The 22,408-nt window shown below is 38.1% G+C and overlaps 1 protein-coding gene across 1 annotated transcript; it reads left to right on the top strand.

Moving 5' to 3' along the window:
• On the top strand, nt 1-21,529 carry INSIG2 (insulin induced gene 2). The gene is made up of 6 exons (XM_040228981.1): nt 1-128; nt 7,781-8,171; nt 14,657-14,781; nt 17,841-18,007; nt 18,188-18,287; nt 19,304-21,529. The coding sequence occupies exons 2-6, from the start codon at nt 7,928-7,930 to the stop codon at nt 19,343-19,345; spliced, it is 678 nt and encodes a 225-aa protein (XP_040084915.1). The 5' UTR covers nt 1-128; nt 7,781-7,927; the 3' UTR covers nt 19,346-21,529.
• The last annotated feature ends 879 nt before the right edge of the window (nt 21,530-22,408 follow it).

Genomic DNA, 22,408 nt, shown 5'->3' with positions numbered 1-22,408 from the left:
CCCTGATCGTCTGAGCGTCTGAGCATCGGCCGCACAGGCGCAGTAGAGCTCGGGCGGAGTTGTGGGAGGGGAGGAGGAAGAGGCGGAGAGGGGGTGGGGGCCGGTCCCAGAAGATGGCGGAGGCGGGGGTGAGTTGGGGTCCCCTAGGGAAGCGCGGGTGACTTGATGCTGAGGGAAAGAGCCTGAGGAAAGGGGTGCCTTCGGGAAGAGGAACTGCTTGCATTTTTGCAACCTGGGAACCCTCCTGGCAAGTGTGAGGAGCCAGGACCACAGATGGGGCCTCCGGGGCTCCGCTTACCTGGAAGAGGGTCGGCGAGATCTGGAAGGGGACGTCTGGGTCAGGGAGAGGGCCTAGGAGAGGCCGAGACTCCTTGGATAGTGGAAGAGTGCCCGGGCGGAAAGAAGGCTGGCGGACGGCGGGAAGGGCGACCCCGAAGATATGAAGGGGTAGAGTCGGCGAGCTGTCAAGCTTAGAGCTGTCAGGACTTGGTAGGCTTGTAGCCAAGGAGACCAGACTCAGGTTTAGGGGGGAAAGGATCTGGAAAGGTTGGTATTGTATTGATAGTACGCTTATAATCCGCCAAAAGGTTTGTAGATATTGGGCTGAGGAGTGGGACTTTGGCATTTTGGATTTTAATTGGAGACCTCTGGAGTAGGTGTGAGGTAAAGCCAAAGAGAACTCTTGCCAGGACCTAGAAGTCAGTTGGTGATAGTTTCCGAGATTTTAGGCTTGGTCACTGAAGACTGGCAATCTAGAAAAGGAAAGCAGTGTGGGTATAATGGGGGACGAGGGGGAAAGGGTGCTAAAACTTAAGTGATAATGACCTATGTCCAGTTAGTATTAGCAAAAAGTTAGTGAAGTATGGCGTTAGCTAGATAGTCTAGGAAAAAATACCAAGGAGAGCTGACTATTCTGTAGGGTTATTGAGGAAATGCTTCCAGAAGGAATGAATAGTCTTGACAACTGGGGCACTGAGACTGGCAGGGATCAATATTGCAGTGGTTTCAGGGGAAGTCAGGCTCCAGTCTTGGGTTCAGGAGGAATGAAGGCAGCCTGGCAATGGCCAGCTTTTATCTTCTAATTTGGGGATTTGGCCTTGATAGGGAACAGTTGAGTGAAAATGAATGGCGGGACCCCTTTAATATCCCCCCTCCCTCTCCCCCTTAATAGCCAGTTACTCTTCCTGTTCCCTCCTTTCATTCTTTCTCTGGACATTAGGTTGAGCAGTGTTTTGTTACAGTTCTCAGTACATATCTGATATAAAGTGACAAAGCTATGAATCATGTATGTTTAAAAGAGGTTAATTCTTTTTAAACTGACAACTGTTGCTTCTACATATGGTGGAAAGTTTAAAATGCAATTCAGTAATTTAAAGACAGAGCTTATTTTCATCGTTATCAGAAAATTACTCTGAAACGATGGAGTAACCTTTTTATGGACTGAGATTTGTTATTTAAAAGCAGTAATGGGATGCAAATATTGCTTGTTTAATGGTTTCTGTGTTTGGATTTTAATGTTGATAGGAAAGATGAGCTGCAGGGTCTTCAAGGCTAACATGTTTTTCTTCCTAGAAGTTCTAAGTGTCTGTAGCCTATGAATCACATCTGTATGCTTTTTTTAAAGGAGAGTTTCATTGATTTGTGTTTTTCCTAATTGTGACACTTATTCTATTTTGAGAATGCCTTTCTAATTACTAGAGCATAGGATAAGAAAGTGGGAGGTAGTAATTTAATTTTATTATGGAGTAATCTTTCTGACCTAAGTACATGAAGAGACAGAGTAATCTGAGGGAATAAACACACTTCTGTGACTGCTTTTCCTCTGAAGACTAAAGATCTTGTTTGGTTTTGGGGGTGTTGCAATTGTTAAAATACAATTGATTCTTAGTCGATTCTTCAGGAGATGTTGTTTGTGTGTTTGTTTTCAAATGCCTTTTGCCTGGAAGTTTTTTCACTGGCAAATATAAACTTTGATTTTCATCCACAAAGCAGAGAATCAGTTACAACTCTGTTTTATTTATCTGATGGTAATAATAACCCATTGATTGGCAGCCATAGACTGGGAGTAATGTTTCCCAGTTTTGATGATTTGTTATTGATCTATCCAAACTATTTGAACTATTTTCATTTTGTTCAGTAATGTACTCTATAGAAATTGTAAGTTGGGCTTCACGTAGAATTTTTCATGTTCTGTGGAAGTTTCTTCTTTGTCAATTTTTGACAAAAAAAAAAAAGTTGTCCTTTTCTTTTTTGCTTAAAAAATGGCTTTAAAAATTATTTCTTGTGTGGCACTAAATTTTTTTTGTATGGTGTTTTTAGAAAAGGCAGTTGTGGTGAAGAAGCACTCTGGAAAGGGAGCCACTGTGCTTGGGGCCAGTGCAGGTACTACCTGGCAACAGTTTTATACTCGTAGTAGCTTGCTTAACCTATTTTATTTTGTAAAATAAAAAGGTTAAGGATTAAAAAAAAACATCTCCCTACTTACTAGGATTACTGTTGAGGATCTATTGAGATATTATCTTTTAAGTGGTATTCTTATACCGGAGACTTCTTGATCAGAAAATTATTTCTTGGGTAACCTAAAATTTTCAAATATAGGTGTTTAAAAATTTTTTTGAGAATCGAATTTATCACTGGTGTAATAGTAACATTTAAAGGTATAGATACACTTTAGGCAGATATTATCAGTTCATAATCAGAAAACCAAACTTTAAAACATTAAGGATACTTATTCCAAGAGCTTTCACTTTAAAATAACCTACTCCCCTAATGAGTGACTATTATAAACATGCTTTTTTAGGAACTTAATTGTTGTGTAGTAGGGGGTGTAGAATGTTTTATCCCTTCAGTTTGGCCATTTCTAGGAGTTTGCTGTATTTGTTTATCATAGGAAGGTCCAGTATATACATTCTTGATCTTGTCACTTCACTTAACCACTTTGGGTCTCATTTGCTTTGCCAGGAAACTGTTAGATCACTGATCCTTAACTTCTTTTGGATCATAGATTTTTTTTTTTTTTTTTTGAGAACTTGATGTGAAAATGTCCAAACTCTCTTCTCCGAAGAATGCTTATATGCACAACTTCTTTGCTTTTGTTTTGCATCAGACTTACATATCCCCTGAAGTAGATGAACTCCCAATTCCCTTCCATTTCTTAAATTCTAGGATAGTGTGATTCTAAAGCATTTTAACTTTTATTTTGTCTCCAGAAATTATATACTATTGGATTATTATGTAGTCACAAAATTAGCTTTTTGGTCTTAAAAAAGTAGTTTAAAAAAATCTTTCAAATAAACATCAGACAAGTGTGTTATTTTTAAAAAACTACTTTTGGGGTAAAGTAGGAAACCATAAACAAGCACTTTCAGGAAAGATTGAATAAACAGCTGTAGCAGAGTAACATAAACAGGGTAAAAGTCTCTAGCAGCCTTGAAATAGAATGAGGAAGGAGTGTAGCAATCAGTGGCTCTTGGTGGGAGAGCCTTGCTTCCCTGTGGATGTTTGGGTGGTTGGAAATATGTAGGGCCATTTTTAGTTATCTCAAAGTGGGGAGGGGGCGTGCACTGGCATTTGGTGGACACGAGCCAGGGTTGCTCAATGTTTTGTAATGCTGAGGGCAGTTCCAAACAACAAGAAATTGTCTTGCCCTGTCCTATCCTGCTTTTTGACAAAAACTGGTGAGTGATGTGAGATGGAGTGTGCTACACTGGAAACAGGTTTTAAAAACTGAAGCTATTTTGTTCTTTTAAAAACATTATTCAACATAAAATTCCCCTTTGGAAAAAATTCAGACAGAAACAAGTGATTTACTAGAGCAGTTGGGTTACTGAAAATGTGTATTTACTCTTTGTGCACTACTAGCTGTTCTAATAGCAGAATGCAGAGGGTATTGTTGTGTCTACTGAAGTTTGGGAAATGAAGAGTTGACTGTTGGTTGAATATTGTATGAAGTTGGCCATATGATTTGTTTCTTTAATACATCTTTTACTCCTTGATCTGGTACTCTTAAGATCACAAGGTGTTTGTACATTTATTTTTATGATCTTTCTACTTGATATTAATTGACATTCATAATGTCATTTTATTATTAATGCAGAGAGCTGACTCATTTGAAAAGACCCTGATGCTGGGAAAGATTGAGGGCAGGAGGAGAAGGGGACGACAGAGGATGAGATGGTTGGATGGCATCACCGACACAATGGACATGGGTTTGGGTGGACTCCGGAAGTTGGTGATGGACAGGGAAGCCTGGTGTGCTGTGGTTCATGGGGTCTCAAAGAGTCGGACATGACTGAGCGACTGAACTGAACTGAATGTCATTGGAATGTTTACAGTTGAAATTGTTTTCCAGTGTCTATCCACCTTTTCAGTAACCAAATCCCCTTCTGTAAGAGATGTGCCAAAAGAGAAGCCTGACGAGTTGGGCTGGAATGGGACTCAAGGTTTATAGGAAAGAGGAGGGGTTTTAGCATCAGTCAGATGTAGGGTGCAATTCCAGTTCTAATACTGCCAGTCATGTAACCATAGGAAAGTTGCTAAGACTCTGACTTATATCTTCACATGTAAAATGTGGAAGATAATACCTACTTGTAGCATTATTTTGAAAATTAGAGTTACTATGTGCCTGGCATAGAGTAGTCCCTCCATAAATACCCATTTATAATATGCTTTATCATGATGGTGATGATGATGAATTCCATAGCTACTGAACACCAGAACACATGACATTTTCCCATGAATCAACTGTAATATGTACTGTTTTCTCTAGGCGACTAAGCTATAGAGGTCAGTGATGCTGTAGACTTAAATAGGTTTGTGAGGTTGAGGATAGAATCCCCCTGCCCGGGTGTTGGGCATACGCTTTGAGTGTGGTAGAGGCAGTTCAAAAAAAGTCTATTGTCAGTGTTTATTGCATGGAACTGATAGGCTGTGAAAGTTCCTAGTACTTACAGATGTTCTCATTTTTTTATACTGTTTATTTCTAAAATAAGCTCCTCCATCCCTCCTACAGTGTACACATGGGCTTTATTCCAAAATTCATTTGTAAGGTAGTTTGAAACTTGGAAGCTTAGAGGAAAGATATTTTAAATGATTAATGTTTGGTTAGGTTCACCTTCCAAAAGACTTGTTTAACCCAGTATAGTTTGATTCAGAAAGAACTAACCCAATTTGATTAAACAAATGTGAATTTGTGGAGCTCCCAGTATGGGCTATGTAGGTACCTTTCTGGGTTCATAGGCACAATGAAACTTGATAGTGAATAAGATGTACATACAAAGCTTATATTTCATAAAGCAAATATACATATCATCCATAATGTTGCTATTCAGTTCAGTTCAGTTGCTCAGTCGTGTCCGACTCTTTGCAACCCCATGAATTGGAGCACGCCAGGCCTCTCTGTCTATCACCAACTCCTGGAGTTCACTCACACTTACATCCATCGAGTCGGTGATGCCATGCAGCCATCTCATCCTCTGTCGTCCCCTTCTCCTCCTGCCTCCAATCCCTCCCAGCATCAGAGTCTTTTCCAATGAGTCAACTCTTCGCATGAGGTAGCCAAAGTACTGGAGTGTCAGCTTTGGCATCATTCCTTCCAAAGAAATCCAAGGACTCATCTTTAGAATGGACTGGCTGGATCTCCTTGCAGTCCAAGGGACTCTCAAGAGTCTTCTCCAACACCACAGTTCAAAAGCATCAATTCTTTGGTGCTCAGCTTTCTTCACAGTCCAACTCTCACATCCATACATGAGCACTGGAAAAACCATAGCCTTGACTAGACGGACCTTTGTTGGCAAAGTAATGTCTCTGCTTTTGAATATGCTGTCTAGATTGGTCATAATCTCCTTCCAAGGAGTAAGCGTCTTTTAATTTCATGGCTGCAATCACCATCTGCAGTGATTTTGGAGCCCCCCAAAATAAAATCTGACACTGTTTTCATTGTTTCCCCATCTATTTCCCATGAAGTGATGGGACCAGATGCCATGATCTTAGTTTTCTGAATGTTGAGCCTTAAGCCAACTTTTTCACTCTCCTCTTTCACTTTCATCATTAGAAGTGCCATATTTAAGTTTTAAATAAACTAAGATTGAGAGAAAATATCATTTATGTACTGAAGTGACAATGCCCAGGTTACATTGTTGGATGGGATAATAGTAAGTTATGAAAATGGTCTATATAGTACTTTCCCATTAAAAAATATATATTGGTATTTATAGGAAAAAAGAAAAAAAACACCTAGGGGAATATGTAAGAGTTTGGGAGGCTGGACATGATGATGTGAATGAAGGTTTTGGAGCCAGACAGACTGCATGGATTTGAATTCTATTTTGCCCTCTTACTAAGGGTGGAAACTTGAGTGACAACCTTTCTTTGCTTTTTTACCTCACCTGTAATATGGACATAATTGCACTTACCTGTTAGGCTTGTGAAAATTAAATGAGTTACCTATGTCAGGTACTTAGGATAGCTCATGTGTGCCAAGTCGCTTCAGTTGTGTCCAGCTCTTTGCGACCCTATGGACTGCAGCCTGCCAAGCTCCTCTGTCCATGGGGATTCTCCAGGCAAGAGTACTGGAGTCGGTTGCCATGCCCTCACTCCAGGGGATCTTCCCCACCCAGGGATCTAACCTGTGTCTCTTATGTCTCCTGCACTGCAGATGGATTCTTTACCACCAGTGCCTAAGATAGTCTCAAGTGTTATTTGCTTTAAACAGACAAGGAGACTCTGGAGACATGGGTTCAATCCCTGGGTCAGGAAGATCCCCTGGAGTAGGAAATGGCAACCCATTCCAGTATTTCTTGCCTGGGAAATCCCATGGACAGAGGATCCTGGTGGGGCTACAGTCCATGGGGTTGCAAAAAGTCAGACATGACTGAGCATGCATGCATGCTCTTAAAACTCACTTCTGGGTACAAAGGAAAGATCACTTTGGTTTGGCAAGGGCAGGGAGTGATGGTGAGTGAATACCTAGAGTGGCTGTACTTGCAAAGTTCTAGGTTTTAGGAATCAGATGCCCTGTGCCTCGAACTCATTAGAATTTAGCCAAGAGGTATTTGTTTTCTTAGCTCTTTCTTATGCTTCCTACTCCAGCTTTCTCACAATAGCTCTCATGATTGCGACAAAGGTGGACTGGGTGGCAGCAGGGGTGGTCACAACTCTGGCCTGGGGACAGTGGGTCAGGTCTGCTTTCTGTGCTTGATGTGTGTGTTAGTGAATGGGTGGTGGTCTGTTTTTTATAGGGCACTTTTGTGCAGAAGTTCACATGTTTAAGCATTAAACATTAAAAGAATCATTTTATTCCCCTATGGAGATCGTCATGAGCAAGTCACATTTTATTGAGAACAGTAAAACACTAACAGTCAGAATATACCGATTTTCTGTAAAGTTCTGTAAAGTGTAAAAATTTCTATGTGAATCTCCAAGCCCTTCAGTTACATGGGCTTGGAGATTTGGGTAGAAGAAACAGAAACCTGGAGATTTGATCTTGTGGTTTCTCCAATAGTAAAAGTGTCTCAGATAGCCTGAGCTGCTTTTTTCACTGATGTGGGGCAAGCAGGGTCACTAGTTCTGTCCTAGTAAATATAAATTTAGCACTTTATTTTTTATTACAACATGCATATAAAAATGCTTTTTACATCTTCTTATTCCATAAATAACTAATTTAAATAAGCATGTAAACTTGTCATTATTTGTTCTTTAAAAGGAACTAGCATTGAGATCAGGAAAACTGTATAGTCATTTATTAGGCGTACATTGATTGCTTTTTTCTTATCTCTTGCAGGATTTCTGGTAGGTCCTGTTTTAGGACGAGATGCAGTACTGTTGAAACGCCAGTCTGCTTTGGTTTATACAATCAGCTTTTTCAGCTGGGAAACCATTTCTTCTTCCTTTTTTTTTTTTTTGGCCAACTTACTGAACTTATGAAACCATGGCAGAAGGAGAGACAGAGTCACCTGGGCCCAAAAAGCGTGGTCCATATATCTCATCTGTCACTAGCCGCAGTGTGAACTTGATGATTCGAGGAGTAGTGCTGTTTTTTATTGGAGTATTTCTTGCATTAGTGTTAAATTTACTTCAGATTCAGAGAAATGTGACACTTTTTCCACCTGATGTGATTGCAAGCATCTTTTCTTCAGCATGGTGGGTACCGCCGTGCTGTGGCACAGCATCAGGTATGTGAATGCTGTTTCTGTAACACAGAGAGACATTAGGATAAATGACTATGGCTGTTGTCTGGGAAATAACTTGAAAAAGTCAGCACTACTGGGTTGTAGTTTAAATACAGTACAATGGGCCTGTTTTAAGTGATCAGTTTAATGAGTTTAGATGAATCATACATTCATGTAACCAACCCCACAGTTCAGCTATAGAACATTTCAGGTACCCTCTAAATTCTTTTGTGCCCTTTTGCAGCCTACCACCAGCCTCAGGCTGAATCTGGATTATTTTCACCTGTTCTAGAATTTAATATAAATGGAATCATAGAGTTCTTATTTGTTTGTGTCTGATTTCTATGTGACTGACCCATATGACCTTTAAAAATTCAGTCCTAAAACCAGTCTTGATTCTCTTAAGCATGAGGCTTTTAACCTCTTAATTTTGTTCTTTCTTCAACCCATCTCATATAAATTTATTTGAAATTATTTTGATGACACTGGTTTTAAGGTTTTCATGTATGTTATCATCTAGTTTTTAAAGTAAATGAAAACTTGAAAAATGGAAGACAGTTGATCCTTGAACAGCACAAGTGTGAAGGGTTATGTGTGGGGTTGTTTTTTTTTTAAAATAAATATGTATTACACAATCTGAGATTGGTTGAATCTGCAGGTGCAGAACTGTGTATACAAAGGGCAAACTGTAAAGTTACAGGCGTGTTTTCAATTATACAGAGGGTTGTTGTCCTTAAGTCTCAGTGTTGTTCAAGGGTTGACTGTAATTTTATACAAATTTAAAGCCTCATGTTATTTTTTAGATTTTTGTATTTGTTTTTTTCTTCATATCTTGTTTTTAGATATACTTTCAGAATAATAAATTCTTAAAGAGAAGTAAGGCAGATTGTCTTTGATTAAAATCATTATTGTATTAGTTTAGATCTCTTTGTGGGCAATGTATATTGGATAAAGTAGAGCATTTCAAAATGCTGTATTGATGCTGCACTCTTATAATGGATAGCTCTTTGGCTTTTTCTAGTGAGACCAACAGATTACTACTACTTTATGTAGTAAAGTAATAGATGTGGAAGAAAGCCATTCTCTTCTACCACATGGGTAGAAGAGAATTCATTATTTCATGAATGTCTGTTTGGTATCTCACACTTAATATATATCACTACCTTTCAATATAATGTAGATCTTCCTTGATTTATGTCCTAGAGCTAGAGGGCCAAGGGTGAGGAGTTAGCTGTGAGATAGTTTTAAAATGATCTTGTGAAACTTATTGGACACTTACATAATCCCATTGTATGGATGGAAAGGCATTTTTGTGGTAAGGTTTCAGCATGGTTTATATACTGATGTCTCACTATTACAGTATTTACCTTAAAAGAGAACTTGTAAAGGTTATGATTCTTCATTTCCCTAGGGCTGCTATTATTCTCTGAGAGAACAGGTGACAGTTCAAATAGACAAAGGGAAGAAAGCATAAATGATATTTTATTCTCTATTGTGTTCAATATCTACCAGTCCTCATGTGTTTTCCTTTCTTTCATTTACATTCAGAAGAAAACAGTTTTTCCAACAACTTTTTCTACTTCTTTATTTCCTCCTGTAGCGGAGCTGCTGACCCTGTACAGGAGAAGCTTTTCAGGACTTAGAGGAGCATGTCTTTCCAGAATAGACAGAAGGAGCAGTGGGGGAGGAAAACCCTTGTTTTATTGAGTGTCTATTAATGTTTTGTCTGTCCCTTAATCACAGGGATCTGTAGGGCAACCTTGGGAATGAGATGTTTGCATTGTGCCTATTTTGAGGGGATGAGGAAACAGGAGAGGGTATCAGTGAGCCCAGGGTTCCAGAGCAGGGAGTGGTATGGCCACATGACATCACATCATCACATACTGGGGAAAGGCACAGAGGGAGCCACTCTTCCTCCCCTCTCTGGGCTGCCTCTTTGAGCCTTCCAGACTCGGTGCCTGGCCTGAAGGTACAGTGGCCTACAGTGCACTGGCCTGTGCTGCACCTTCTGAGGAAGGGCCAGAGAACCGGCCTGAGGTTTCGTTGCACCTCCCTCACTGGGAGGAGCGGGGGGTACATCTCTCCCTGTGATGTGGGCACTTTTGCCACAAACTCACATTTAGGAAGGAAAATTTCTAATGTTAATGCTACATTTCAGTCACCCTGTTCCTACTTTCCTACCTTTTCCCAACCACTGGCTTGTCACAGTTACCAGCTTAACCTCATATCATTTCATGTGGAGTATTTAAATTTACACTTCTTGCTTAAGTGTTTCTTCTGAAAGCAGTACATTCCATTAGGTGCCCAGGCAAATGAATGGAGAGATTCCAGTGAAGTCCACTCCTGATGGTGTTGGGTAGGTCATGGTGTTTAGTAGGTGGGGACAAGGATATCAGGTTTGTGGAAGCTGCCATAGATGGAAAATAGATTCTTACATAATTGCTGCCTCCCCCACACCCCAGCTCCAATTTTAGGGAACGTGTTTAAAAAAGGTAAATGCTGTGAGAAACAGTGTGTACAGTTTATGTATATATATGGTATGTATATGTTTTTGTGTATATATGTTGCTGCGCATTTTCAAAGTTCTCTTGGCTCTTATCATCTTAGATCAGAAAAACTGATAATTATCCTTTGATTTTTCTGTCCAGTCAATATTTGTAGACCGAGCAGCTACCTTCTGGAGCATCTCCGAAATCACCACTTTGTACATGTAAACCCTGTTCTGGGAAATTCACTAGTGGTGCTTCGGGAGGGGCAGCTAGTAGAGAAACTAGCTTTGGTAAACTAGCTTTGGTAAACTCCTTTGGATCCCATTTTCCTTTTCCTGGTTCTCTGTTTTCAGTTTAATAATGGGCAGTATTTCAAGTTGGTTAACTTTTTTAACTTGCACAGAGCATTAGAATTGGAGTTAAGAACCTCTTGAATGTGGTTGAGAACTACAAAGGAGTATTTCTGAAGAAAAAGTAGGAAAAAAGATTACGTAGCTAAAATAACTGGAGAAATTGACTGACAAATCATTAGTAACTAGACTGTGTCTGTGCCTATGAAGTGAATATCTGATTTAAAAATGCAAAACAAACATCTTTTCTGTTGGCCCATGCCGTCAGTCACCCCATTACTGGAGGGCCTTACAAGGCTCCTCCTTTCTCTCACGGCCCACACTGGGTTTCCGGTTTTCCGTCTCTCCCTTGCCTCATCTCGGTCTAGGCCCTCAGCCGCTCTGCTTGGAATTTTCAGCCATTTTGTTTTCCTGCCTTGGATTTTGTCTCCCTCGCCCCCCCACCAAGCCCTTCCTTTCCTGTCCTGTGTTAGACCCTCACTACTGGAAGAACGTTTGTCCCTCTATCTGGCACAAGCATGATGGTGTTATTTTCCCAGTGACTGTGGGAAAAGTTTCTTTGTATGGCCTGTAGGCTTTCCACGGGCTTTCCAGCGCCTATAGCGTTAGTGGTAAAGAACCTGCCTACCAATGCAGGGGACGTAAGAGACATGGGTTCCATTCTTGGATTGGGAAGATCCCCTAGAAGGGGGCATGGTAACCCATTCCAGTATTCTTGTCTGGAAAATCCCGTGGACGGAGAAGCCTGGCAGGCCACAGTCCATGAGTCACAAAGAGTCAGACACGACTAATGTGACTTAGCACATGGCCCCTGCCAGCTTGTGTCCTTCTCAGCGAATTTCTGGACCCTGAAACTCTTTCTGCCTCAAGTTACCAGTTTTCAGATGATACCAGGAATTTTCTGTTGTCTGTGCTTTTCCTCAGATACTTCCCTTTGATTAGAAAGCCCTTTCCAGACCACTCAGCTGCTGAACACTCTGCCTTAAGGGTCACCTCTTCTGCGTTACTCTCCTAACAGGCTTACACCCTCCTCCCCTTGGCATATGGCAGGAGAGACGGGACCTTTGGGCCCTGTTAGTGCTGCCCCTAACACGTTACTTGATCGAATTGTTTCTGTGGTCACTTTGGGACCGAATCACGTCTTACTCATTTACCCTTTTTAAATCCCCAGCAAATATGAAGAACCAGACACATTGTGGGTTCTGTTTCATCTTGTTAGATGGACACACTGCTCAGCCTGTCATAGTTTTCCGTGAAAGCACATCTCATTCCATGGTTGTGCTTGTTCAGCTCCCTTTCCTTGAAAAATGTTTGACTTAACTTTTGCTTTTAGTGGAGTGCTGCATTAAACACATTACCATGAAAAATAATGCCTTGATGGTTTACAAACTTCTCTTGTTTGTGGTCTTGGTAGCCTACAGTTAGTTACTTGGAAATAATTGAAATACTTCCCAAGAAATGTGATTTTTGCCGCAGAGAACCATCTGATTAAGCAGGACTGTGTTTGCATATGGTTTTACACAGGCATGATTTTTAGTCTCTCGTGTTAAAATAAGAAACTGGAGGAAGAGGACAGGAAGACCAGACATATTTCTGCTGAGCTCTCAACACAGCCTTCCTGCACTGTAGATGTTGTTCTCAGACTCTGCCAGGCCTCTATTTAAAGGAAAGAAAAAAGACATTTAATGGGAAGTGACAAGCTCCCTCGATTCTCCCTCTCAGTGAACATCGGAGAACCATGCAGCCTCGATGGGTTTGATTTTTATTGGCAGATCCCAAGGTTGGCGGCATGGCAGTTTAAATTTCTTTCTGTGTTTTCACTTTCTCTCCTCAGTTGTCTCTCACTTGTGAGTCTGACATCACATGCATAAAAATATAGTCAATTTTACTCATTTATATCTTTGCCCACACATGTCAGTACTCTATGTGATAATTCTCTACCTATGGCATCAGCTGCTGAGGAAAATTGACTTGGAATGCCTGATCTTAGTTGATATCCTCAGCAATAGGCAAAGGAAGGGAAAAGGGAGCAAGAACAAGGAGCGACACATTGAGCTGCTAGTTTCATGACCCCTTGAGAACAAAAAAAGAGGTAATATTCATTCAGATATATTTCAGCTGTTAGGCATGCTTGTTGCCACTTTAACTTTGTAGAAATTTGGAAATGCTGTCAGTCTCATGGGATATTAGGGCAGAACCTTTTAAATAGGAATATAATTTGAAACTTTAAAATTTACTAGTAGTTGTTGGAGCTCTGCATTGCTAAAATGTGTTGCTAATGTCTTGATGGTCTGTGAACCATTTATCCTCAGCAAAAGCCTAATCGGAAGAGCCCGTTCAGTTTTGTGGATTAGAAAATGTATATATCATTGCAACATCTCAAATCCAGATGGCATGGTGGCCTTGTGGCCTGTTTTCTATGCTGTTCCATTTGTTTGCTAGCTTGTGATTTTTTTTATTAATTGATTTTCATTTTTCCTTGAAGATAGGATGCATTGTTTGTGAGCTAGAGCTAACCAATACCAGCCCAGGCAAGGGCTTCTAACCCTTTGGTCTCTTAGGTTTGGGTACCATAATTTCATGATTCATTGTAGGTAATACTGGACATTTTAAGCATACTTTTCAACCAGTGTGACAGTTGTGTGTTTATTACCAAATGGCAGCATAAACATTCTGTTTTTAGGAAGATTATCAGACTAAAGCTGCCCAGATATTTCCTATTAAATTTAGTCTGTAGAAGTACATTTTATTCATAACTTGTTGAAAAATGTTTTGGTTCATGAAATACTCTTTTTTTTTTTAATGAGTAACTTAGCATTTTAAATCCTCTCCCACTAAATGAGTGAAATGTTGAGGTTTGACAAGGATTTAAGTTAAAAATTGAATTACTCATAATTAATTGCACTGTTAGCTTTCAATATGTTCTTTCCAAAATGAAGAAATATTCTAAAATGACTTCTTCTGATCTTTTTAACAGGGAATTTTAGTTTTTACTGAAAACGTGATTCTGTATACCATGTTTTCTCCACTTTTCCTCTGCAGATTGAGTCTTATGATAGATTTCTGTTGCGAGTTTCCCTGCTTTGACAGGCTGATCTAGAGTCTCATTAGAGGGCCAGGTTGAAAGGGAGTGTCAGGATAAGACATTAGATGGGGGGACAGGATCCTCCATATAGCAGTATAGCCATAGCCATCTAGTAGTACGTGTGTGATGAGCTTGTACGTGTTTACACTTCAAACTTCTCTTTAGATTTGTGTCATTTCATGGCATGTTGCATAGTTATATAGCTTAAAGAGAACATTACTTAACTGCTAACTGGTTTGATGGTTTCCAAGTCTCAGAGATATTAGTAGTAGAAAAGTGGTGTGACTCATCTCTAGTCCAGTCTGTTGAATTCTGAATCGTACAATGAAATACTGTTTTGCCTGTTGTAATTGAGACTGCTGTTGTAATCATTTACAGTGCTGTCTTCAGCGGTGTTACCCCACTTTTTTTTTTCTTTTGGGAGGTAAGTTTATAGTATCAATGATTAATGTTAAGTAAGTTGAAAAGCTTTTCTAGAGAATCTTTCAAATGATTATGATGGTTGTTTTGACGCTTAGCTTAACTGTTGGAGATGACTTAATTTTTTGCTTTTCTCCCCCACAGCTGTGATTGGGTTATTATACCCCTGCATTGACAGGCATCTAGGAGAACCGCATAAGTTTAAAAGAGAATGGTCCAGTGTGATGCGGTGCGTAGCCGTCTTTGTTGGTATAAATCACGCCAGCGCTGTATCCTTTCTGCTGTGATGAGATGCGTAATAACAAGGCAGCTTCCGAGAAACCAAAGGTTAAGCAGACCCTTGCAACCACTGTTGTCGAACTGTAATATACCCACTTAGTCATAAAAAGAAGACGTGCCACATTGTTGAAGCATCTATGCAAGTACAGTGTGGGGTCCAGCCTTTCACTTCAATTCATATTTTTCGATATCAGAAACTTTGTACATTAAAAAAAATTTCCCTATTTTTCTTTAAATAGGTTACTTCATTACCTCCATCTAGTTTTGCTGACTCTAACATTGAAACAGGTACATTTTCAAAGGAATTTCTTTTCTTTCTTTATTTAAGATTTGCCAGTAAGGACATGTGGTGACTTCAGGTACTAGTTGTTTTTTTGTTTTGTTTCAATTTGAAATATATATATATATGTATATATACTTTCTTTTTTTAAAGACTGTCATTTGTTGGTGTTAATCAACACCCACAAACCACATAAATGTTCTTAAAAGGGGCAGAAGTAGAAGTAACCAATTTATAGACCTGTGTTCAAAAAGAACTTCTTTTTCCTAAGTTACATATTCTTAAAGTTTAATCATTTTAAGGATTCTGATGTTTTAATTTACTGATTCATGAGTGTTTTCATAATGTTCTGGCTTGAAGGATAAAGTAACCTCTATTTCCAATCTCTCCTCTGCCTTCTAACCCCTCCCCAGAAAAAGATGTCCCCCCAAGAACAAAAGCTTTTGCCCTCATAAGGTTCTTATCCTGTCATCCTCTCTGCCTCCTACCTGAACCCCTGTCCCTGATTTCCCTCTGTAGAAGAGGATCTGGGAAATGCTAGTTCAGTCTTCCCTTTTCTAGAAGATACGGCTTAGAAGGTGGAAGTAAAGACATCTGTGACTCAGACTGTGAGGTTTCCTCTTGAAATTCTGTGCTGGGCTCAGTTAGCTGAAGAGAGGATGTGTCATGGGGCAAGGGGATTGCAGTGTCTCTTACCAGAAAGTATCAAAGTGATTGTTTGGGAGAAGCTGGAGAAGAGGAACCAAGGAAAGAAGCTGAGTCCTAGATTCTGAAAACATCTTATCTTTCTGTTCCCAGTTGTGCTGGTTCTTAGAGATCTGTGAAGCCGCTGGAAAATGCTTCAGTGGCTCTTATTTTTGGTTTTTCCCTTTCTTTTTGTCTTAAAAGAGTTTCTCAACATGTTTAGTCTTGTGAAATCTTTGAGAATTAGGATTTTATAACAAACAAATCTAGTGGTTAGGAGGGCTTTAGAAAGACAGACTCATGAATATTGTATCTGGAGGAAAACTTAGAAAGCTCCTGGTTCCATGTTTTCTTTATTAAGATAAGAGAAGGGAAAGCTCTAGAGATTCAGTACTTGGCTAAGTAATTCATACTGCAAAGCTGGGCCAGAGCCGAGTCCAGACCCTGGAGATCCTGGTGAATCTAGGAACTTTCCGTTTCTGACCCAGGAGCCCTACAAGTGTGTAAATTCATCTCTGTCTGCTGGATTAGACCTTTCTATCCTAGACAGTTCAGTTCTTTTTAAGTTGAGAAATTTAAATAACCTTTTCTGGAATTTAAAAGATTTACATGTCTATTTTAAATTCTTTGCTTTGGTGGTTCTTTTCTTCCTTGCTAAATGAAATCCTTAAATATAACCATCTCACCTGTTCTGTCTATCCTTTAAGCAAAATACAAAATTTTTACAAATTTTATAACACAGACTTAATATTAGGTTGCTTAGACTTTAGAAAGTCACATTATAATGTTATTAAGATTGATGTTTTTACCTGTTCCCTGGAAATCTTATTTTGCTTTGACTCTTATAACAAAGTTAATTTAGTTAGCAAAGATAGAACCCAGTTAATGTCAAACTCTACTCATTACAAGAGTGCTTATTACATAGAGAAATCAGACAACTCAAGCATTTTTTTGGAGTTGGAGGTTTAAAAGCCTCTAAAGAATAAAAGCTTTTTCAGAAAGCATACCCATAGACTATAGGTTTCTTTATAAGTCAAGCCTAAGCAAGGAGTGATTTTGAGTGGTCCTTGACTGCTGAGACATAAGAAGGCTGGGTGTTCAGGGTACTCGCTGGTTGAGTGGGAGAGGGGGGATGGTAGTATACAGCACAGTGTTAAAGGAAGTGGAAAATGGTTTTATGTGCATTTTTGGAGCTTGTTCTCTCTTCTCTGTAGTTGCAGCATGGCCAGTTAGTTTGGCAAGATACATAGTCTCCTCTGGGGAGCTGAATATAGAGCCAAGATGTGGCCTTTGGGACATAGATAATGCCCTTTTAATGATACTTGAAATTAATTCCTTTAGTGTAATCCTCTGGCAAAGAAATTAGAAAATTGAATTTATAAAGCTTCATTTTGTCTAGAGATTTTGGAGTAGAAAAGGGCTGTATATTTGTGAATAGATGCTTAAGTAGGTGACGGAAATAAAATATCATTTGAGCAAACTGTCCTATACCAGAAAGTCTCAGGAACCAAAATAGCTTGGCAGGTTGGAAGATAATGTTCACTTCAAGGCTTTCTCCTCAACAAATTAAAACTAGAACAGTTGACATAATAGAAAGGGATAGTGTGTCCTTGGTACTCTTGTTTCTGAACTGCATTGTTATAAAATGTGTCTGTCAGTAAATCATATAGAGACTGTGGTACCCTGTTAAATAGCTGTCAACTCTTCTATTTTCAGGTTCCTGTATGATTTTCAAACAATTCTAAACCTGTTTGAGAAGTAATAGTGGTTTCCATTTTAGCAAAAGTGTGTGCCTTTAGCAATACTTGTATTTTGTGAAGAAAGCATTTCTTAAATAATGGATCTGATCTGATAATTGGAAATGTATATACTGTGCTATTTTTTTGAGAGATTGCACATCACATCAGTAAGATCTATTAGTGAAGTATCATGCCATCATAGTTTTAATCCTCTCTAGTCTTGTACATTGTATTAAAAAATTGAATGCACTCCAGTCTCAACATTAACATCTCTTATTTTAGAAAAATGAACAGGTGATATTATTTGGTTACAAATTTTAAGATGACTCTTTAACACTGATCTCAGAAAGTGGATTTTGATAACAACATACAGTTGTCTCTCACACTGGCTGCACTATCCATTGGATTGTGGTGGACTTTTGATAGATCTAGAAGTGGTTTTGGCCTTGGAATAGGAATTGCTTTCTTGGCAACTGTGGTCACTCAACTGCTAGTCTATAATGGTGTTTATCAGTAAGTATTCTTTTTGGTGCTTGTTTCCTAAAATAATGATAAGTGAATTCAGAATTGAGATTTTAAAATTGCATTAGCCACTTTAACTTTCAGAGTAACTTATTTCCATTGTAATTATCTTAATAGTGTCACTGTACTTATTTCCTATGTGAGTTGATAAAAATTTTTCTGTTATTCTAGATATACATCTCCAGATTTTCTCTATGTTCGTTCTTGGTTACCATGTATATTTTTTGCTGGAGGCATAACAATGGGAAACATTGGTCGACAACTGGCAATGGTAAGCTCATGCTTATTTAGTCACCTTTCTGTTTTTGAAATGTAAGATAAATTTTCTCCAAAGGGCAGTGGAATAAATCACTTGGAAGAATTTAATTGCAAGTGTATTAAAAAACAGAAAGAACCTCTGGATAGAAAATCTAAAATATGTTACTGATAGGTGATACGATTTATCCTCCAATTTTTATTAATTATTTTACTCCTCTATACAGTTCTACTCCATAAAAAAGGGAAAGTTTTAAAAGTGAGAAGAGGCACTATTGATAATAATGTTGCTACAGTAGATGTAAATTAGGACTATTTTCAGCAAATCAAGATGTTTGATCACTTTAATTAAGAAGGAAAAGGACATTGTTGATAAGCCCAGCCATAGATGTCAAGTCAAGGAGTAGCATTCAGATGCCACAGCACTTTCATGAGTAAATGCTGTCACTTTTACCATTTTAGCCACCTGAGAAAATTGAGTGGTTTACAATGCTAGATTTGGTAACCGAACCTCCCAGTTATCCTAAATCCATTGGTTTACTTTATTTTGAATTATGGGTATACATTTTTATAGCTCTATTTCTAAAATATTGTTTTGATTTGAAGCTTTTGCTAATATAGTAGATTTTTTCTTTTCAATTTTTAAGTTATTTGAAAAAATATCTGAATTTACGATATTAGTCCTGTCCTTAAGTGCATGATGTTTCCTTTGCTTGTATGCCTTAGTGAGTGCACAAAGAAGTATATTTTGCCTCCTTTTATATTGTCGGATTGATCTAAATTATATACTGTTGTCATTTGATTGTAATGCAGAAGTCTCATTTTTTCCTGCTTTTGGCTATGCCTCTAGACTGTGAATTTTCTTTTTTCCTATCATAATGGTCATTTAATCCTAATAGTTGTGCAACTCTTGGATTCTTCAAGGAATACAGTGGGCATATGCTAATGAACTATTACATTTAGACCTTTTTAGTTTATATGGAAATTGCTATTCAAAATCAACTTACTCTGTTAACCTTTTAATTTTTACAGTATGAATGTAAAGTTATTGCAGAAAAATCTCATCAAGAATGAAGAAGGCAGAAATATATCTTTTGTACAGAAAAGCAAGATGAAAAAGGCATGCAAATGATAGATAGACCAACAAAACTTCGGACTATAAAATTGCCAGGATGCAGTTTTTCCCTTGATTGGTGTGTGTATACACACACACACACACACACACACACACATACACATATATATACACACATACATATGTTACTGCAATCTGTGATTGCTTCATCTGTAAATCAAGTATAAGCCTTTATGTATTTGACTTAAATAACTGTAAAATATATATATGCTACATTAAAAAACATGTTGATTAATAGATGACATTTTTAAATTAATTTTTTAGGTATACCATATATCGTATCACAGTGTTGATGTGCCAAAATAATTCTGTTACCATCATGCAGACTATAAGAGTGCTTTGAACAATTTATAAAGTTGATGAAATAAAATATGAGGAAAGCCAAAAAAAAAAAAAAAGCAAATGGAAAGCTGGTATATTCTCTTTCACTTACTGTTGTGCCTTTTTATTTTTCTAATTTACAGCAGTGTGACTTATGGATGCCCTAATGTGTGGTTAGTTTCTATTTTAATGTCATCTCAAAGAGCTTTGGGTGTTTAAATATATGATGAAAAAGAACTTCCATGGAATATTTGCAAATCTGAATTACTGGAGAGAGTTCAAAGAGTAATTTTTTGTTTTGAGCGATTTTACTGGAGGTGAAAAGTGACAAGCAGGAGAGTGTATCAGCATTAAATTGTTTTGAGTCTAAATCTAGAAATTAAAAGTAGGGACCATTGAAAAATTTAACTAGAATAAATATGCTTTAGAAATACAAAACGATCTTCTGCAGTGCCACAGTGTTAAGTGATATTAACTGTCAATTACGATGTAGTATCCCACTACTTTTGTACATGGAATGTATAAGAAATCCCAAACAGGTCCAAGTGAAATTTCTAATTCTCTTGGGTTCTATAATCTATTGGATTCTATAAAGTAAACCATTTGAGCTGGGCTGCATCATATGATTTATTGTCAGCGGATTGCCATCTGGGGAGTGGATGGGCACACGATGTCCTATGTATTCATGTGCTCATTAGTGAACAGTTCAGGAATGTATTATTTAAGACTGAATTGGGAGGGCATACTGTGCACGTTCAAGATCCTGATAATAGTTTCATGCATATCTTTCCAACAGCTGGAGCCTTTGAAGTATGATTTAAACATACTCTTAGTTAAGTTTTTTCTCCAATTTTTATATTTTTTTGAAATAGATGGCATTTATCTGATACACAAGGGCAAAATTTTATGCTTACTCTGGAAGTGTATGTGTTTTTGTTTGTATGTGTCTGTATGTGTTGGATTGAATGAGGGAGAGAATGTATATGTGTGTGTGTGTGTGTGCGCGCACGTGTGCATGTGCTGCTCTTGTGATGTCAACTAGATATTTTTTCATTTTTTATTTTAAAACCATCGCTATCAAACTGAGATCTTATATGCCAAACTTTAATCTGCTCTTACGTTTTAAGGCTGAAAGAATGAAAATCCTAAGATTTCATATTGAATATATGCACACAGTCTTAACTGTAGTGGTGGTAAAACATGCTACTATAATTTATTATTCTATCTTCCAGATAATGTTATTCATTTAGAACAAATAAGGTATATTTTTAGAATCAACTTTGTAAGCACTATAAATCTTTAATAAGTTATAAGGTCTATGATGTGTTTACTTTGGAAATTGCTGTTTAAAGCAAGATGTATTAAATATATAATTATTATCTTAGTTAAGAGTCTTCTTTTCTTCTTTGTGATTAATCTTAGAATTTTACTACTGAGGATTAATTTAATAAAGTTTAACGTGTATGGTTGAATTTATTAAGAAAAATGAAGGAAACTAGTATTAGTTTAATATTACCGAAACTGAATGATTATTACTTTAAGTTCTTGAATTATTTTCCTATCACCTAGAAAACAAGAAAAGGTTATTTCTGACAAAAATAAAATTGTTTTGCTATTTTGATAAGTATATTTTTTTCTTGGCAATGGAAGAAGATGGTAAATGTATTTTAATATGGATGTAGTGGCAGTGCTTCCTGGCATTTATTATTTAAAGTTTCAAATGTTGACTAGTTGAAAACTGAAACTTAGAATTCTATGAAAGCGCAAGCAAATAATTAAAATTAACTAGCAAGAACCCTGGTCATACTGTTGTTATAATCTTTATTTGTTTGCACTGAACTTCTTTACCCTCATTGAGGTCATTGGGTCCTTTCTGTGTGCATCTGTTTCACCCATCTAGGGGAAATCCAGATTGGGTCAACATCATTAAATACTTCTCTAATCTTGTGGCTCACTTACCTGGATAATGACATAATGTTCTTTGTAAGGTAATTCTGCGAGTGATGGTCCATGAATAGTAGCGTCTTAGCTTTGTATGTATGAAAAAGTCATTCTTGAAGAGCAATTTAGCTGGCCATAGCATCTAGGTTCACAGTCTCCTGCCAGTCCCACCACTTTGAAGATTTTTTTTAACTTGTCTTCTGTCATCTGATGTTGCAGATGACAAGACTCCTTAGTGTAATTTTCTTCCCTTTGTAGGTAAGCTGTCTTGTCTTTCCAAGAGCTTTTTCATGAATTTCCCTTTATCCTTGAGGTTATTTGGTTCTTCCCTGGTAGCTCAGATGGTAAAGAATCAACCTACAATGTGGGAGACCTGGGTTCGATCCCTGGGTTGGAAAGATCCCCTGGAGAAGGGAATGGCAACCCACTCCAGTATTCTTGCCTGGAGAATTACATGGACAGAGGACCCTAGTGGGCTACAGTCCATGTGGTTGCAAAGAATCGGGCATGAATGAGCAACTAACACTGTCTTGTCTTGTAAGACAATATGTCTTGTCTCTCTAGGCACTTTTTCATAAATTTCCCTTTATCCTTGAGGTTATTTAGTTTCACTTTTACTTGTTTCATTTTAAAATTTGTTTTCATTTTTCTTGCTTAGTATTCAGTATGTACTTTCATTCTGTGGGCTCATATTTGGAAATTTTAAAGTATGAGTGCATGTTAGAGTCCTCTGGAGTCTT

This window comes from Oryx dammah, unplaced genomic scaffold (assembly GCF_014754425.2).
Source record: "Oryx dammah isolate SB20612 unplaced genomic scaffold, SCBI_Odam_1.1 HiC_scaffold_27, whole genome shotgun sequence".
NCBI lineage: Eukaryota > Metazoa > Chordata > Mammalia > Artiodactyla > Bovidae > Oryx > Oryx dammah.
This window is presented reverse-complemented; position numbering and strand designations above follow the sequence as displayed.

Excerpts from the sequence above, each read along its gene's own strand:
- INSIG2 (XM_040228981.1), top strand. The coding sequence starts at position 7,928 with ATGGCAGAAGGAGAGACAGAGTCACCTGGGCCCAAAAAGCGTGGTCCA. Across the intron at positions 8,172-14,656 it reads GTGCTGTGGCACAGCATCAG|CTGTGATTGGGTTATTATAC; the intron begins GTATGTGAATGC and ends TCTCCCCCACAG. Across the intron at positions 18,008-18,187 it reads GTCTATAATGGTGTTTATCA|ATATACATCTCCAGATTTTC; the intron begins GTAAGTATTCTT and ends CTGTTATTCTAG.